This window comes from Gymnoscopelus braueri (genome assembly GCF_963280865.1).
Source record: "Gymnoscopelus braueri genome assembly, chromosome: 4".
NCBI classification, from domain to species: Eukaryota; Metazoa; Chordata; class Actinopteri; order Myctophiformes; family Myctophidae; genus Gymnoscopelus; species Gymnoscopelus braueri.
This window is the reverse complement of record NC_137605.1, coordinates 35378611-35399103: the sequence shown is the minus strand read 5'-3', so window position 1 is coordinate 35399103 and position 20493 is coordinate 35378611. Positions and strand designations below refer to the sequence as shown.

General features: G+C 41.2%; 1 protein-coding gene across 4 annotated transcripts in view; it reads right to left on the bottom strand.

Moving 5' to 3' along the window:
• The window catches only part of col14a1a (collagen, type XIV, alpha 1a), a 169290-nt gene that overhangs the window by 32003 nt on the left and 116794 nt on the right, over nt 1–20493 (bottom strand). For all 4 annotated transcript variants that reach the window (XM_080427017.1, XM_080427019.1, XM_080427018.1 and 1 more), the window contains exons 32-39: nt 19345–19487; nt 17764–17873; nt 11919–12077; nt 8286–8363; nt 7112–7198; nt 4827–4880; nt 673–768; nt 178–231 (exon numbers count right to left, since the gene is read on the bottom strand). In XM_080427017.1, the coding sequence (XP_080283143.1) occupies nt 178–231; nt 673–768; nt 4827–4880; nt 7112–7198; nt 8286–8363; nt 11919–12077; nt 17764–17873; nt 19345–19487 (781 nt within the window). The remainder of the gene's footprint in view (nt 1–177; nt 232–672; nt 769–4826; nt 4881–7111; nt 7199–8285; nt 8364–11918; nt 12078–17763; nt 17874–19344; nt 19488–20493) is intronic.

Sequence of the window (20493 nt, the reverse complement as noted above, 5' to 3'; positions counted from 1 at the left end):
GTAAATCGCTCTGGATTAAGAGCGTGTGTGTGTGTGTGTGTGTGTGTGTGTGTGTGTGTGTGTGTGTGTGTGTGTGTGTGTGTGTGTGTGTGTGTGTGTGTGTGTGTGTGTGTGTGTGTGTGTGTGTGTGTGTGTGTAGCATTATCCTTTCTTCATATTTAAGAGGGTATATCTCACCATAGTCCCTGGTGCACCATTCTCTCCTCTCTCCCCTTTCTCTCCAGGAAGACCCTGAGGAATAAAAAAACAACATGACAATGACATTATAATTCAAATGGAGCTTTGACTATAAAAGATGGCTATCAATGTAAAAGGGAAAACAAGACACAAGAAATGGTATGTGTAATCATGGGAATGTTAGACCATTACAGGCCCCTAGAACAACTTTACTGTGGCTTGGCAAAAGTCCTACAACTGTCTGGAACTGGATTGAAGGGATTCATCATTAATTGTTGGTTTATTTTGGCAAAGACCCAAAAACTCAGTCCCCAAGCTGAACTCCTAGCCCAAGTGCCCTCTGTTATCTCACTAAATAAAAACATGAGGGAACCAAATGGTACTGTGGTATATCGAACTGCTACTAACCAACTACTGCTTTGTATACCCTCTTAGAAAAGACTATGTGCACACACGCGCGCACACACACACACACACACACACACACACACACACCGAGGATCCTTGAATAGACAGCCCACTGGGTCCCTGTGGTCCTGGGGGGCCTTGGGGTCCTGGAGGGCCACTGTCTCCTACTGTGCCTTGTGGTCCCTGCAAGGACAACAAAAACAATTATTTAGAGTTCATTCTACTTTTGAAATGGTTAATAAATGATGCAGTGCAATGATCAGTTTAATAGATATTACCCACACTCCTGACAAGCCACCAGTCATTTTAATGTATCCTACAGTATATCAATTGGTTAAAAAGGGGTGTAAGAGATATTATTTTTGTTAAAATAAGTGTTAAATAGCTCTATATTCTGATTGCAGTCATTGCTATAGATTATTTGTTCAGTAACATGGGTCTCCCCATCTCTCCAGCACTTTAGTAAACAGAAAATGCATTTTCAGGTCGTAATACTATAAAGAAAACATCACATGGATGCACCTGGGACGTATCATCAGTGTTGTAGCCTGGGGTCATCGGGTGTTTCGGGTCTCGCAACAACATACACCCTCGCCCAGGTGACCCAGCCGGGGTTGATCAAGCCCCGACTTACGTCCCAGTAGCTACCCACGGTCAGTCCTATTAGGGAAAGACAGGGCCACTGAGTCCGCTTCTCCGGAACTACTCTGCCGGGACTACTCTGCCGGGACTGGGGGAGGCTCTGGCACGTGGAGGGACTAGGCTCCTCCTTTGTCTCACCAGGTCCAGGACCTGAGCGCTGCACCAGACTCCCCCCGATCCAAACAGCTCCTTGGCGTGATGGCTTCTTGGGCCGTGGTGGTGATGCAGGCTCCACTTGCCAGGTAATTTTTTAACATGATTCTTATAACCATGATTCTTGGCATTTGCCAAAAACAGCAGATCTACAAGCTCACAACGTATTGCGTCGTGAGCTTGTAGATCGCCAAATTTTTCAAAAAAGATTTCGTGTAGACGGAAGCAAGCGGTCAAAGTCTAGTTGTAACTCACGTCCAGTTGTATAAGACTAGACAGTTAAAGTGGTTAAAACGTGTCTCCAAAGATTGTGAAGAGAGGCAAATTGCCTGCAGCATAATGCTGCATGCAACAATGTGTGCAGTACTGTACTGCGGTAACTCTCATTGCAGTAGTGATGAGTACTAAGTCCAACAGAGCCATCATCGAAAATCTGATGCTTAACTCTGTTTGACTCAGCAGCTACCCTTTTCTTTCCTGGTTTACCGAGGAAAAGTAAACCACATCTGGGTCGAATTAGGTTAAAAAATGTACAGATTTCATGTTCATGTTTCAGACCAGCCTCCACTGCTTATACTGAGCTGCAAGGCACTGGGACGGGCAAGTTGCATTTAAAAGGTGTTATAATGAGATGTATATGACAGTGAGGATGTTTTCTTTATCATTATATCTAATTCAAACTGCACACTATGTCAAGCACAATAACAGAAGATAAACACATGCAAGATGCTACCCTCCCCTGTCTTGTTAAATCTTCAACACAAGCAAGGTGTTTCGGTTTTAGAGCCACTGCCAACTATCGAAACACCACCTTTGCCTCTGGCAGCCCACTTTATAATCACATGCAATTTGCATGAAGTTAAACACAGGTGACCCTTATTACAACCAGCTCATTTGTATTCACCGTTTTCACACTCATGTCTACTCCAGGAAATAGAGTTAGGCATGTGTCATCCCATCCATAATCAGGTTATGCCAGCGGTCGTCATGGTTCATTGGATCAATGTGTATATACAGTACACGTGTTGAAGATGCAGAGCAGCGAGAGGCAGAAGTGAGTGCTTCCAATCATGTACACTTGCACATTTATTGTTCCACCGGCAGTAATAGCCAACGTAACCTTCATCCCTGCTCTGCTTTATTGCTTTACTGCTTCATGTCTTTCCCAAATAAAAAGAAAGCGTAGCGAGGCATACAAAATTGAATACATGGATCCATTATAGTGAAATGTAGATATTAGCCCGTAGCACTTGACCTAGTCTTGACGACCATGCAGACTTATGCATGTTAAAATGTAATTTAGATAGCATGATATTTAGACAGATGCTAGGTTCATTGTTTACCTGGTACCCTATAGTTTCAATGTAGAGATTGTTATTTTATAGAATATTGTTTAGACTGAATGCTAGGTTCTTGGTAATCCTAGTTTACTGAGGCACTACACTGTCTCTCTGCATCTGATGCATGTACTGTATGTGTTTACCTTGCTTATTGTAAGTCGCTCTGGATAATAAGAACTTAAATCTGATGCCCTTTATCTTAATAACAGAAACACATTTTGTATTTTGAGGTAAGGCTGCAGTAGGTCTGACATTCAGAGACAGATACAGATGAAACTTGCAATAAAGTACAACTTGATGAACACCAACTGTCCAAATGAAGGTGCATACTGCCTAACTCAATTACTACAGAAGCTATGATTAGCCCTGAGCTAAAGTAACCAGGAAAATGTCACGCGTGTGTGTGTGTGTGTGTGTGTGTGTGTGTGTGTGTGTGTGTGTGTGTGTGTGTGTGTGTGTGTGTGTGTGTGTGTGTGTGTGTGTGTGTCTGTAGTCATGCAAGTGCATATGTGTGAGTATGCAGTAAAGTCTGGAGGGTTAATATTGCCGTCGTCGGGCAGAAATCTTTTATCTCCATATATGACATTTTTATGTTTTTCCTTAAATTTATGCCCTACTTCATCATACAAGAGTGTAGTGTCGAAGTAGTGGAAATAACAGCAATGTACAAGCTCACAACGCGTGGCTATTTTTCTTTTTTATAATAATGAAAAAGGAATGGTTTTGAAAATATGAGGTTTCCACCTGACAGCAACCATATCAGGGTACATTATTACAGTCAGTGTCAGAGTTAAATGAACACTGTGTATTTTACTGTATTATAGGTTTATGAGTGTGTGCCATGCTTCACCCCTGTAAGAGAGAGAACTGTGCCACACTCCAAAAGCAACAGAACTATATCCTTCACACACATGGTGTATATTTACACGCTCTCATTGTTTCAATGGAGGTGGGGAGGGATTAGACCAAGTTCTGGGTGGGCCCGTCCATGTCCTGTACTTTACATTAGTGGTTCTCAAACGTTTTCATGTGAAGGACCCTGGAATTAATATGTATTTATTTTGGCCGCGGACAAGGTTAAATTGCTTAAATTTTATTGGATGCAATATTATATTAACATTACATTAATTAACAGTGCTTTACATGATACATCATTGCATTGCGGATGAAAAAAAACTCATATCTTTCCAGAAGTAAAACTAAAATAAAACTATGTTTGATTTGACATGCATTCATTGAAATTATACAGTGGGCTTCAAATGGGTTCTCATGGGTTGTGGAGCCATGAAGCATTACTGTGCACATAAAGGCCTTTGTAAGATTTCTACTAAAAGAGAAAAAAGAAACATATTTGCACAAACCCATACTGCTTTTTCCCTACATGTCAGCAGTAGCCGTGTAATCAATGTAGTAGATGTGTATTAAGGGCTGTGGGAGGTAGTAACAGGACTTGTGCTTCTTTATTCAACAGCACTTGTGCTTCTTTATTCAACAGCACAGTGATCCTCAACCTGTTTAATTTCAAGGACCCTTGGTTTTATATGCATTAGGCCTTTTTTGGAGGGGGGATCTACACTGTAAAATAGTCAGTACAGAGTTAATTTAACTCTGAGAGCGTACAGTATAAATGGAACCAAGGTCCATTTGGTTCAAATTGTATACTCTTTGAGTTACAGACACGTAAGGGTCCATTTGGCTGCTAACTATCAATCATTTAGCTGGAGAACCCCTGGAACCCGCTCAAGGACCCCCCGTTGTGAAGTAGTAACTGCAAAGAGGCTAGCAGTGGTACTGAATCATTTCCGTTTTTAGCTCTACATGGTCCAACTTTTACTCCTGGATAACTTTTAAAAGTCAAAGATAAAGTACAGCATACACTGTACAATCCAGTGTTAATCTAACTTTAAGTGTACATATGGACCCATAAACGGTAGATAACCAAATTAATTAATTAAGTTGGTTACACTTTACACACTTAACACTGATTACTTTACTGTATATGGATGGATAGACTACTCAGCATATTTGAAACTGAGCATGTTTATCTCAGAGCTTGATGGCATAAGATAGTGACAACAGAATATGAAGTAACTTTATTTTACTGACCGTCACCCCAGGCTCTCCCCTGTCTCCTCTCGCTCCCCTGATGCCGGGACCACCCTGGAAAACAATTCAAAACCACAGCTGAAACTAGACAGGCAATGTTGCAAAACAATAGTTTACCTGAGCACAAAAATAGTGTAGCATTTAGTGTAGACCCCTGTCTCTGGGTCAGCACTGAACTGTCTGTTTCAATAAAGTTAAAATAGTAAGGCAGCACCCTTGAAACATTTAATAACATCCAAAGCATGTAATTCTGTCACAGAGTTCAAATGTATTTTTGCATGATGCATGGTGGTCATTTGCGATCTGTTTTGCAGATTACAGATCAATTTGACTGCATCTGCAAGTACACTTGTTGCAGAGAGGATTCTGGGAGTTTTAAACCTTCAGTTGACCCTACTAGCCCCAGGGTTTAACAGTGGCCAGGCCGCACACATATGCTTGTCATCAAACCATCTGGGATACTACATCCTCTTCCTGTGTTTGCTTTAATAGGTCCCTCCAGGGACAGAGAGGGTGGCCAGGTAGTTCCTATATGGCCACAGGGGATAGTAGGGACGGTGGCAGGAAGGGTGTGGGGGGAGGTTGAGCAGAACCAATAAGTAGCAGAGAAAGGCCTTATTTAGACTTGGTTGCACGGCGGTGTCGCGCATCGGAAATAGCCAATCTACAAGCTAACAACGCGTTGCAGCGTGATACATTGTGAGCTTGTAGATCGGCTATTTTCGGTGTGTGACACTGGCCCGCTAACTAAGTATAAATCTGGCAAAAGAGAACAAGGACGAGAGAGGAACATTAGGACAGAGGAAGAGGAAGAAGATATTGAAGGAAAATGACGATGAGTGTGGAAAAAAAGCTAGGAGGAGGGGATATTCAGATGTGATAACATCTAACTAACCCCAATGGAGGAATCCATCTTTCCTCATGTGTCCAGGTGCCTTTTCTATAAACGCCACGCAGAGAAATAAATAACACAAAGGAAAGGAGAAATCGGAAATGTGATTCAAAGAGCAAAAGTTACGCATTTTAAGCAAGCCACGGTTCAACTCCCCAGTGCATAATTTGTTCAAATTTCCAGGCCAGTGGCGTTGATATAATTTTTGTTTTTCTTAGCTTCCCCAAAGGGATGCGTTATCCCTCCCACACACACACATACACACACAAATGGATGCATACTCAGAACGGTGGCAGCTGGACAGCATGGTAGCTGTGGTTATCATATCTACATTAAGCCATTCATCAACATCCATCTGTTATAGTTATAATGTCATCCAAACCCCATTCACTGCCTGCGCCAGAGACCTTCTGGGGGCAGACAGAGATTATCTGCAGAAGACAGAAAGATCCACATCTCTGCTCTTTGAAAAGATGTAAGGAAAATAAAACAGACACAAGAAAAGAGAAGGGGACAAAAACGACAGAGAGGCAGACAATGGCATAAAAGAGACGTAAAAGGAGAGAGACTGTGAGAGGAGCTGTGTCCATATGCTTCAGGCATGCGTTAGAGATAAATGGGAAAATGTAGGAAAAAGAGGAGGAAAGAGGGAATAACAGAAAAGAGGATGTCTGACACTGTACTTGCAGGCAGGTATGGCGAGACGAGAAGGGGAAGAGAGCCAAAAGACAATGACAAAATCACACTGAGAGAGGAACACTAGTTGTCTGCACTGCAGAACTCTGGTACCGGGATGAAAAGAGAGATTTTGAGAGTAAGAGACAGATAAATATCAGAAAGGGGCAAAGAGGTTAAAGTGGATCTGGCCAGCCAGACAGAGAGGAGAAGAGGGAATTGTAATCGGCTGTGATAAATGGAATCTCCACATAATTACTTTTTCAAACACACCACTGTTGATCCACACTCCTGGACCTCAGTACCCCAGGAGCAGAGAGAGAGACAGTGAGAGATGGTGAGAGAGAGAGGAGAGAGGGAGGTGGGGGGGGGGGATGTAGGAAAATACTTCATAACAAGGAGCAGTACAGGAGAGAGGAAGAATAGACAAAGGTGACTAGACTTAAATGAGCTCATTTATTTGCTCTCATTTTTTAACCCATATCAGGTTTTATTCTACCTGCTGCTGCGTGAGAAGAATGCAAGCACCTCTCTGTCTCCAGGAGAAGGATACAGCCTGATTTATACTTTGTCATACGATGCAGCGTGCCGAAAATAGCCAATCTTCCAGCTCAGAACACGTCGCATCGACACCGAATGACATAGATAAAGTGTGTTTCTACTGCTGGTCCAGGAGAGAGAATCAATGAATAAATGACATAGATAATGGTGTTCTTACAGGGGGTCCAGAGGGTCCTGGTGGTCCTTTGCTGTCCTGGGAACAGGTACAGGCATGAGGCATGGGAGGGCATTCCTCTTCAACTCTCTATAAAAGCAGACACACATGTACAGCAAAGTGAGAAAATGTGAAACACACCTTATCCGATCGCTAGCACTATGGGTGTGGAAACACAGTTAGCTCGTAAAGACATAAAGTTATCACTTTCTATGTTCCTTGATTCATATATAATATGACAAAAACACTTTTAAAGACATAAAGATAGGCAAATAAATGAGCCCTCTAGTAAAGCCATTAATGGTATTGGCTTTCATGCTTTTATATGCATGCTCATTTGAGAGGACGCATACATCACCACTGTGCACAAATCTAAATGTGAAATGCAGCCCTGACTCTGTTGGCCAAGACTGTTGGTGGGGAGAGAGAGAGAGAGAGAGAGAGAGAGAGAGAGAGAGAGAGAGAGAGAGAGAGAGAGAGAGAGAGAGAGTGGGTGGGTGTTAAAATGTTATATTCCCCACCAACTCACATCTCACCCAGTACCACCAACAGCTTCCTGTTGCCAACTCTTCCCACCTCGAGCTCGCACAGAGAGCTCCAACGTTTGTGAACAACTCTCAACTTTAATTAAAGCCCAAAGGTTTGCCACAGGAGAGTTTAATCCAAAACGTCATCTGTTCTCATCTTGTGCAGGTGTCCAAAATGTGTGTATGCTATTCTGAAGACAGGAAAACTCAAAACCATGGCCCCAATCATTGTGAACGGCTGAATGCGAGGGGGGATTGCTTCACGTGATAACCTATTCTGTCCACCATAGCATGCCAACTCGGATGGTGGGCTTGTCGAGTCGACGTGCGAGGCCATCAGCTGTTAGGTGAGGGCATTCGCTCATCCTTGCTGTCAGCGCACCTGCCCTGTTCTCAAAGCTCAAGTGAAGTCAAACGTTTGTTGTAAAACAAACATAGGCAGGACATTGAGTGAACCAAAACAAGCACTCCCTGAATAGCTTCAGAATAGCATACACACATCCAAAATGCACAAAAGTATTTATTCTAAAATAGCCAAATGCAATGCCAATATTCATTTTGTATATCTAATATTACCAATATTAATGTATTGTTGGCATATTAGAAACATTTAGTTCTTAAAGATACAACTTGAAGATTCCATTTCTTACCAGTGCTGGAAGTTCACAACACTTGTCTCTACTGGACCACGATGTGCTGCAGATGATGTCAAACATCTGGAGCTGGAACTGAACACACACACACATACACACACACACAGACACAGACGCACGCACCCGCACACCCGCACACCCGCACACACACACACACACACACACACACACACACACACACACACACACACACACACACACACACACACACACACACACACATCAGTATACCCCTCAGACATGTATTCAGCCACAAATAGGCATACATGTACAGTCAGATGCACACACACTTAAACGCGCAAAGAACTAAAGCAGACTAAACATTGGAATTGAAAAAGCATTGGAACTGCCATGGTATTTTGTAATGTTAAGATAAGATGTGTGTTTCCGTGTTGATAAGAAGCCAGGATAGAGACAGTCTGGCTGCTAAACAGCACAAATGAGCAGCAGAAATATGCTGGAAGATAGTCAGAGAAAGTCTGGCTGTTAGCAAACTAAACAATAACAATTTACAGGAGTATAATTTAACTGAGAGTGTTCATATTGTATGTAATTAAATTGACTTGTAAGGGTATTGGGTTACATGTGTACATTCTCTGAGTTATAAATACAAAAATTAACACTTGAGGATTTTATGGTGTAGTGTTTCTTCTATCGTTAGCACTGATTTATTTCTAAAATTTGGGCACTTGAGGTTTAGGGTTTAAGTGGGATGTGTTATTGAAGAAGAAAAATTGTCCTTGCTGACACAGGACTTGAAAGCCCATTTCCACTCATTTACATTTCTAGCCATCCAAAAATCCAGACACATTCAATAGCTATAAACCTAAACTCAGTATCTATCCTACATTGAACATGTTATCATTGTCAAGAACATGGCTTAAATATATGGAAACCCACCACTGAGACACTGACTGACAGTGAATCTGGCTGTTTTATTTTGGGTATTAAATAAATAGACTTCAACTACTGCACTGTACTGTACTGTACAGTAGAGAAACATGATTCCACACACCTGTAAGAGGTTCTACAATGGCCGGTAGAAAACTGGGTGTAATTATTTCTGTGCCTCCCTGTTGCCGTTTCAGTGAAATAATAATCCTTTTGTTTAGGAAAGGTGGTTTCAGAGTTAAATGAACACTGTATTTTGCTGATGTGCATACTGAATGTTAGCCCCTGAAAGGCCACAGGCCAACAACGCATTAGAAGCTAATCCCAGGGTTTTCAATGCTCTCCATTGAAAATGTCTAACTGTGGTTTTTCACCTAATTTAATTCCTTTACAGGACCCTGTAATGCACCCATTACAGAGTTTTGAAACTGTGCACGCACACTCCCTGGATGCCAGAGCAGAACCTCTGCCCCAAATTTTTCAGATCGGTCTGTTATAGCGCCATCAGGAGGCCAATTTTTGCACAAAAAAAATTGAGATTACTCCTGCAGATTTTGTCCAAACCTCACGCAAATGTTATGTCATGTGATCAACACGCATCTGTTCGATTTTTCATACTGCAACCTGATTGGCTAAGATTGACATGTGAAGTTTGCAGGAGTGGCTTGATTTGAAAAAAATGCCTCAAATCATAAACGCAGCGTCCGATTGCCGTGAAACTTTGCACACACATTCCCTCTAGGCCAAGGAAGACAGAACACCATTTTCACATTGTCTGTTATAGTGCCACCAGGAGGCAGATTTTTGCCAAACATTTTTTTTAAATATTACTCCTACAGATTTTGTCCAAACACAACACAAAGCGGAACACATTATCTCTATTATATAGTCATGTGATCAAGACGCATATGTCCAATTTTTCATATTCCATCCTGATTGGCGCATTTCAAATATTGCTGGCCCACAAAAACCTACCTGACCTGGCGGAAACCTGGGCTCCGAGGAGCACTTTTTCTGGTCCAAATTTTGCCAATTTATTCCAGCCTCGGGACGCAGGCTCATTAAAACAAAGAGGTATTCATGTGGGGATGCAAAAGATGAAGACCTGCTGTGACCCATTTTCAGTATTGACCTGTTGCTTAAGAAACTAGTGGGGTTAATTGAAGCCTTCCGTGACAATCCATAAAAATACCAATTTTATTGATATATGAATGCCATTCACATCTAGTCACCTTGCTATGTCAACAAAGGCATGCCACTTGCACTTATTATAAACACTTCAATCAAGGTTCAATGTGCTTCCTGCATACTGTTCTGTGTCTTCATTAAATAAGACTCAAGTTGAACTTGAGAATCAAGTTACTTTCTGTTCAGCAAAACATTCACAAAACTAGAAAAAGTGCTCCTAGAGGCACAGGTCTCCGCCAGGTCAGATCTGTCTTGATCGCTTGACTAAAGAGGTAATATGTACCGATTTGCGTGATGTTTGGACAATATTTGTAGGAGTAATATAAAAAGAAATGTTTTGCAAAAATCTGCCTCCTGGTGGCGCTATAATAGGTCAATGTTGAAAGGGTGGCATTTGATCCTCAACGTAGTGCAAATGTGCGAGCAAAGTTTCAGCACAATCGGACACTGCATTCATGATTTGCGTCATTTTGTTCAAAACGGGCCACTCCTGCTTTAGATGTCAATCTAGCCAATTAGGATGAAATATGAAAAATCAAACAGATCCGCCTTGATCACATGACTTTAGAGATCCTGTGTACCGATTTGCGTGAAATTTGGATAAAATCTGAAGGAGTAATATCCAAAAATGTGTTTTACATAAGTCGGCCTCCTGGTGGCGCTATAAAAGGCAGATGTGAAAAAATGCAGGGCAAAGATTTTTCCTTGGCTTCTAGAAAGTGTGCATACAAAGTTTTACACAGATCAGTGCAGTTATAGGTAAAAACACGAATAGGCCTGTTATAGCGCCACCATGAGGCTGATTTGAAAAATTTCAAGTGGCATTTGTTCCTCGGCTTAGTGGGAATGTGGCGTGCGTGCACAATTTCAGGCATTTTGTTCAAAACGGAGCACACCTGCAAACTTTGGAAGCCAATCTTAACCAATCAGGATCGAATATGAAAAATATGAAAGAGACGTTTAGTTTAATGATTATAGAGATACTGTGTACCGATTTGCGTGATGTTTGGACGAAAGCTGTAGGAGCAATGTCAAAAATTTTTTTTTGCAAAAATCGGCCTGGTGGCGCTATAACAGGCCCATGTGAAAAATTGGGGCAGAGGTTCCGCTCTGGCATCCAGGGAGTGTGTGTGGCGTGTGCACAGTTTCGCTGCCATCAAGCCAACGGCGCCGGAGATTAGTTGTCCACAGATAGAAGGAGGGACGGACGCACACACACACACACACACACACACACACACACACACACACACGGACGGACGGACAGACATGGTGCAAAACATAGTCTCGGCCATGCCTTACGGCCTGGCGGAGACAATAATAGATCAAACATGAGAGCAGGTAAATTATTGAAGAATCCTGATAAAATATCATAATGAAGTTCAGCACACGTTGTAAATAAACATGTCAGAGGTGTTTCAAAATTCAGTTTTACAGTGTTGCTGATAGCACAACTTATTGTGCAATGCACTTTGCATGCTTTTGTTCAAAGGCAACTGAATTGAGAGTACTACAGTATACAGTGATACACATGTGAGAATTCATACTGACTGGAGCAGAGTTGTCCCGTCGGCCTCTGGACCTGAGCAGCCGTCCCAGGATCTCCACTCCGTCTATGGTGATGTTACCAGCTGCACTGATGGCTTTCTCTCCAACCACAGCGCAATCTAACACCACCTTAGCTGATGTCTTACTGATGGCTACATGGAGCTGTATGGAAGAGATGACATGTGGGTATTAGATCATATTAAAAGCTTCTCTCAAATCCCAGGCAACCCGGAAAGGGCAAAGCTTTTTTCTGAGGAAGGGTTAACCCCTTTCTGGGCAATATGTCAAATAAAGCCAATGGTAATTCAAGGTTCAAGGTTAAATTATATCATTGTCACCTACAATTACAATATACAGTATAAATAAATATATAATTGTAGGTGACAATGATATAATTGAACCTTGAACCTGGAATTACCATTGGCTTTATTTGACATACTGTATATAATATATAATAGCAGTGGTGGTAAATTGAAAAAGGCAGTATAACACACTGAATACTGATGTTGAAAACCTGCACCTCCAGACCTACCCTTAGATGATATACAATCAAATACAGCAAGTGGCTTTCCTCCTTCTTCATCCTTGCCTCTACAACTGGTATATGCACCATACATGGGTGTAGAGTTCCCTTTGTTTAGCCCTGGAAACTAGCCCCTTGAATAACTCATTTTGCTTCCTACCAAAATTGTGATCATGCCTCCTCAAAGCAAACTTTTGCCAGCCCCATCAACCATGAAATTCAAATAGTCTCGTAGTAAACAAACAAATGCAAGCGGAAAATGAAAATGAGACATTCTTGGAGCTGGATCAAGACATTGGAAGTAGGACAAGCTAGACTATTATTATCAGCTTGTTTCACTATTATTCTCTCTCTTCTCTCTTTCACTCGCGCGTGCGCACACACGCACACGTACACACACACACACGCACACGCACACGCACACACACACACACACACACACACACACACACACACCATGTGAAGCTAGTGCGGAGTTCATATTTGAGTGTCAGAGCTCATTTCTCTGTGGCTGTCTGTACAGCTGCTCTATAATGGCTTTCTGTTCTCATAGTTCTAGGTTCTTTATCCATGTGAAAAAAAACGATGAAAATTCATTTAGCACTTATGGTTAAGGTTAATGTCACTTGGTTAGAGCGTGTGGGCACGGCAAGGCAATGTTCTGAGTAATACAGCCAAGTGACGAGTGTGCTTTTGTGATGATGTTGTGGCCGTTGTTATGGTACTGTAGATGTAAAACAAATTGTACCGGATAATGTGATTTGGAGGAAATGAGGCTGTCACTTTTGAGGAATCTACTTTGCTGCACTTACAGTAAGAATGACTGCATGTGCACATGCATACTGTACATGTTAGCATACATACATAAGCGTACATACATAAACGTGTGCTCATTTATGTGTGTGCATACCCATACTGTATGCATTTGAATAGATGTCAATATCTTTACATGAATTTGCTCGAATGCATGTCAGTGTTTGTGTATTCTATTTATTTGGTCATTTTCCTGTTGTTTGTTGACTAATGTAGAATTCAAGCCATTTACGCTGATCTCAATCTTGTAAGTGCTAATAATGCCTAAAATGTAAATTGTAAATTGCAATTGTCCATTTGTGAGTAGCTAGGCATATAAGCATAATTATTTGATAAAGTGCACTTTACGGATAACGGGTAATTTAAATTATTATACTAATGCAGATTTAGCTTTTCAATTTTTTTTTATATTACTAGGGTGAAACCCCTAGCAAAGGGAAAAGAAGTTCATTATGGAAAAAACGAAACAAAAAAAGGTTGAAGTACAGTATAAGGGGAATAAGCATCATGGTGTTTTGCACCCTGTGCTGTTTCTGGCGGGTCAGATGGCTGACTGTGATTTCTCTAATACCACTGCCAGCACAAGATTAATTAGCCTATTTGTCTCTCTCTCTCTCTCTATCACACACGGACACGCACGCACGCACGCACGCACGCACGCACGCACGCACGCACGCACGCACGCACGCACGCACGCACGCACGCACGCACGCACGCACGCACGCACGCACGCACGCACGCACGCACACACACACACACACACACACACACACACACACACACACACACACACACACACACACACACACACACACACACACACACACACACACACACACGAACGAACGCACACACACACAAGCACACAGGTGTGTTTTCTAATACTAGTGCTGTCACAGATATCAACAGTATCAGTAATATAAAGTGCCTCATTTGTTTGTTTGTTTGCTTCTGTCAGGGGTGGTTCACTTTTTCTTTCCGACTCATTGTTTCTCTTATCTTTTTTTACAACCACTGAAAAATGTCATTTTCCTAATGCACATTTTCATTCTGCGCTACATTATCTCATTGTTGCTGCAACATATTATTTTGTAGCAGCCTTGCACATTGAAATAACAAAGAAAGTGTACTTTGATGGATACTGTAATTTAATTCATTGACTGAGATAACCTACAGTATGCTGTAATCTCATCTAAACAGCAGCATAAGAATATATATTATAGAATTTCACATTAGTGGGAACACTGGACTTACTAAGTGCCCTCAATTGAGTTTTAGAAATAGTGACAGTTCATCATAAATAGGACCGTAGCCAGATTTATTACTCAAGGTAGTAGATCTTAATAATGGATCTTCTATTTTTGGTGCACATCACCAGAGCGAACTAAGTGTAAATCACCATTAACTCAAGTAAAGTGAAAATGGAGTGTTTCTATTATTTTGGGATGACACTAAAGGCTGAAAGTGTGTGCGCATGTGCGTGCGCCTAACCTCCTTTTCTGTCCACTCCATTCAGCCGTATTGGACTTGTCAGCTCCAGGGTTGTGCGTTTACACAGGCTAAATTACACTCAGCTGTTAATCGTATAAGCAAATCTCAGAGGAAAAGTTAGCTCCTTCAGCTTCAGCTCATAATTCTGATTAGCCAAAGTCTCGTCTACTACACAAACCCTGCATAAGGAGGATGACTATCTTTAATTGGGAATGGTGCCTTCTGTTTTGTATAACATAAACTGAAATTGTAGACACATCAAAGTTGGTGGAATTGCCAAAGCTTCATTAGCAACTTGGACAAAGTTACTTGTACTAAAACAGCAGTTTGATTTCTTGCCAACACAGTCATGGCAACAATAATACATTCCTCATTGTTATCTTATCTATGGCTCTGAGTCAACTTGGAAACACAACATTTTAATTATAATTATTTGTCAGTCTATTTATGGTTAATCTATAGGATTTCAGACAGCTGCCCTGAAAGTTTCAACATTTGTGAACATCCAATTTGTAACAGTTGCCCTGGGAAATGATAAACAATCAGAGAAACAAACTGCTACTGTGGCTATGCAAACTAACAAAAATGACTGTACCATGTTTTCATCCATTACTAGCTATTTAGTAATTTTGGTTTGCTTTGAGCCTTCAATTTATAATTTGCAATTTACATTGTAATACATGCCCTGACACCATCCATTGAAGGATGTGTATTGTTTCTTTCAAAATTGGCCTGAAAGAAACATCTATCAGGAGACCACAAGGGGAGGTAAATGTAATTTTCCCATGGAAAGGAGGTGTCATTCACTACCGCTGTTCTTACATTCTTTCTCCTTTGTACAAGTACAGTACAAGTACACTTGTTCAAGTCTTTGTATTTGTTGAGGATTTTTATTCCCCAGGGCTTTTTTGTTTTTTTGTGTTCCTTTTATCCTTAATGTCTTACTGTACCTCGTGCTGTTTACATTTCTGACTAATAAAGTATTCAATCAATCAATCAATCAATCAACCAATCAATCAATCAATCAATCAATCAATCAATCAATCAATCAATCAATCAATCAATCAATCAATGTCATGAAAGAAACTTTCTCTCATGTTCCACAATCTTTGGACAGCAAGAAAGCTTGGGGCAATTGTGTGGTATAAGTCATTCACTAATGTACAGTGTACAATTTTAATTTGGGAGAAGGTTATTCTTGTTCACTAATATGAACTGATTTGTCTCAAAAGAAAAATTAAATAAAATAATCAGTAAAATAAAATAATAACAATTGCCAATATTAAAATATCATATTATTCAAATCACAGGTCAGCGTATCCTGTCAACTACTGCATCAAGAGCAATCAATATAGAATGAATAAGATCTCTCCACTCCCCAAATTTCTGTTTTCAGAGCTACTGTCTACATTTGGATTATACATCAAGACTGTCACCTTTAAGTGACCATATTCTGACACCTCATTTACAAGCCTGATAGCAATTCCCCCTAGTATCACCTTATCTGTCAGAAAACACTGGCTCATCTTTTCCTTCGAACAATGAATACATTTCTCCCATTCTGACTCTTAGTTTTCCTCAATGACATACTTTGCTTTGTTTCTCCTTTACTTTGTCTATTTAATCATTCTTGCATTTTTTCCTCTTTTCCCCTCTGGGGTCAAAAGTAAACATCTGAGCTTTCATAATTTCAATTATAAAAACTTGAAACAATGTGAATGAAACTGAATGAAAGGTTAAACATTTTCTGAACCTAGAATTGTTGCAGTACATGATGAGGCCAACATGAACTTGTATCTGAGGACATTATAGTGGATGAGGATAGAACTACTTGACACTTTCGCTGACTGATCAAAGTTGAACATTATGTGAACTGTTTCCTCTCTCTGTATCCTGTCTATCTCCTTAAGCTCTCTCTCCCTTTTTCATGGTGATTCCCCCAGCTTTCCTCTGTCACTCTTCCGATCTCTCTTTCCTTGCCATCTCTGTTCATCATTTCTCGGTGAGTCTCTCCTTTCTTTGCCTTTGGTCTTTGAGGCCTTCTCCATCTTATGATCTCTGTCAGTGTGTGTGTGTGTGTGTGTGTGTGTGTGTGTGTGTGTGTGTGTGTGTGTGTGCGTGCGTGCGTGTGTGCGTGCGTGCGTGCGTGTGTGTGTGCGTTAGTGCTGCACGATTCTTGCTCAAATGTGAATCACGATTTTCCTCCATAAGAATTGAGATCACGATTCTCACACGATTCTCACACAATTCTCTTGTAAATATAAAAATATTAAGCAAAAAAAAAAAAATCGTCATAATTTAAAATCGAGATCGCATAGGTGTCTGAATCGAGATCACGATCTTTTTTCTGTGCGTTATGTGCGTGTGGGCCTGTGATTCATAGAGTAGCGACAGCTCCTGCTGTATATTCCTGCACTCTCTCAATGTGTCTTCATGTGCTTCTTGTTTTCACATTGTGACCAACAGAGAGAGCAACAGAAAAGGAAAAAGTCTGATGTACGGCTACTCAATGGCATTTTGACTGAGAGAGAGAGAGAGAGAGAAACCAGATGGCTAGACTTACTTATCTGTTCAATGTTTTTGCTGATTTTATTTGATTTGAAAGAAGTCCCAAAGGAGTCTATTAGACACTACTCTTACTCTGAGAAATATATAAAAAAGTCACACAACATGTCTTGCTTTTTGTCAGGGAGCTGGCAGTATGAACATTGGTTTTGTTTGTTAACTAACTTGCAATGAATGGTTTAAAACACAAACTTTACGATACAATGCATGGTATATGCAATGAATGGTATAGAAGATGATGGGATAACATACATTTTATGATTCTTTTTTTACTGCACAGCTTTGTACATCTATTTCACATGGTGTTCTAAGGGACTCAGGAAGTAGAGCGTCGGCTGGATATTGAAAGGTTTACCGATGGTTTACTGGATATTGAAAGAGTTGTATGACACAATATAAATTAAGCCTTTGAGTGGATAGAGTCTCGATGTCATTGGTTAAGTGTCAGAGACCAACCTTGTGGAAGCTGCCATGAAATATCTTGTTGATCTCAGATCCTTCAAAGGTGACTGTCTGGAAGTCTCCTTTATAGTCATAGTTGAAGAAGGTCAGGGTCTTCCCAGAGTCTGAGGGGTGGGAGTTGAAGGACATAAATATTAGCAGCTGTAGTTAGACCCCACTGAAATTTGGTAAGGGAGAAAAATTTGGAACAAAACCTGATTTTAAAACATCATTCTACTATACCTAGACACATCATCAACACACCCAAACCATTGATTATTAATGATAATGAACTGTCAGCATGTAGCAGATTCATTTTCCGGTAATGATTTGGTTTCTACCCCAAAAATTGCTCCAGACTGACTGAAGTTTCATCTATCATTAATGTTCAGTTGAAGGGAAAACAGTATGTACATGAGCATGTTCACAGCAGGGACCAGCCAGCTGAAATCTTGTCATATTGCAGGGGTCTTCAACAGGGGGTCCGGGACCCCTAGGGGGTCCTCAGAGTTACTACAGGGGGTCCGCCAAATCTTTGTGTGATAGGATTTTTTTTTTTTACACTAAACACTTGAAGCCTAGCATCCCTTTTCTGAGGAGAACTTTAGCCAAAAATAGCAGATCTACAAGCTCACAACGCCTCGTTGTGAGCTTGTAGATCGCTATTTTGGCAAAGAGCAATCTGGGAACCCATCGCCAACTGAAAATGAAAAACAGCGCCCTCTGCTGTTTGTTCTATGTCTGTTGGCTCTGGGCGGACGAAAACGTAACACCAGAGCGCAAGGAAACCGGTGTTTGTGTATGCCTTCAGCGCATCACTTCCGGTTGGTGCGACTATGTTTTCATTCCCACTAACAATATCTCTACACGGAACACTAACACCACTTCTCCCAGAGAACATGGATCGTTTTGGTTATAAGCCCACTTGTTTCTATGATGAAAGAGTAAGTTAAAATATGAATATCTTTCCGTGGTTTTGTCTGCTCCGCGGACGCTATTGTTAAATTAGTTTCGGTTTGTTTCGAGGGGGGAAGGATCGACGGACACGTGAATCCCGCCCACTACATTTGATTGGGTAAAGCGCGGCCTGCTTCCTGATCTGAAGGCACGCCCATGCGCACACGTTATGACGAACCTCCCCGACAGATTCCAACGCAGTGCAGAATCTGTTCTTGAGAGATTAGGCAAAGAGTAATAGGTGTAGAGGGAAAAACAGAGCAGCAAAAGTTTATTCTGAAACACAATTTTATACAATATAGAGGGGGTCCCTGCTTCATCTCTCTCTCAGCTAGGGGGTCCTTGGCCTGGAAAACATTGAAGACCCCTGCTATATACTGTAAATCGGCTATTTGAAAACAGACAATTTAAAGGTTGCAGGCGTTGCAGTGTGATGCGTTGCAACGCATTGTGTGCTTGTAGATCTGCTATTTTCAACAAATCTTGATTTTTAATTTTGCACTAATCCTTGTATGGGGTCCGTTTCACAAAATATTTTCGGATGGAGGTCCACGGCCAAATTACAATTTCCTTGACATGAACAAGTTTGAGAACCAATGGTATACAGTAAAGCAATAAAAACAAAACATGAAAACTCACTGTCCAGGATCAGTCCCACCAATGGCTCATTGTCCTTATCGAGAATTTCCCACAACGCAAAGGGCTCCTGTGGGGTCTCAGGAAGTAGGCGGAGCATTATGGAGATGGTGTAGTCTGACGGCAAGCCTTCTGGGTGGAGGTATCTGGTACACACACACACACACGCACACACACACACACACACACACACACACACACACACACACACACACACACACACACACACACACACACACACACACACACACACACACACACACACACACACACAGATATTCAGCTCATCTGCATCTTAAAGTCAGCAAGTTCTCAAAAGTCCCTTGTAAACTCATAATGAAATGACCTTAACACATTTAATCTCTGTCAATACCTTACTCTAAGCCCATTTAGCATAGTCTTAAATAAAACAGATGCCATAACAGCTCCTAAAAGTCTCCTCTGCTGTTATCTGAACTATATAAGATCCATATGAATCAAACAGTCATAGGATACTTATAGGTTCCGTATGGGGAAAACAGACATGATCCCTACTGGTCCGAGCTAGTGTTTAGGATAATATGTGCATAGCTCAGCTCAACCTGGACACATTAAATAATTAAGAAAGGCAGTCACCCGCTACCATAGGAGTTAAAATAGTTCATTTAAACCTGTACCTGCACTTTATGGGGTGGACTGCATTAACAAAAGTGAAATCCCGTTCTAGACACCCGTGGACTTTTGCAGGAAGGCAAATTTTGTCCACCACTATGTACACCAAACCTACAGACAAGAATAGCCTGTTACATGCCACCAGTGCACACCCCCCTGCTTTGAAGAAAGGCTTACCATTTTCTCAATTCCTTAGACTAAAACAAATTTGTAGCACTTTTGAGAAAGAGACAGATATCGCGTATGGACATTTTGTTGAGAGCGGTTACCCTAGAAAGTGGCTTGATTCTGCTTTAACAAAATTGAACAACAAGAACCAGGTTGTGTAGACCAAAAAGAAACATTCATGTGCATGCCTCACTACCTACAATCCATTGAGCAATGATGTACGTAGTATCGTAGAGAAACACTGGCATGTTCTGTCAGCTGATCCTGAAGGTGCCAAACTGTTCACTGAAGCTCCTCTTTTCTCCCATTATAGATCTCGAAGCATCAGAGCCT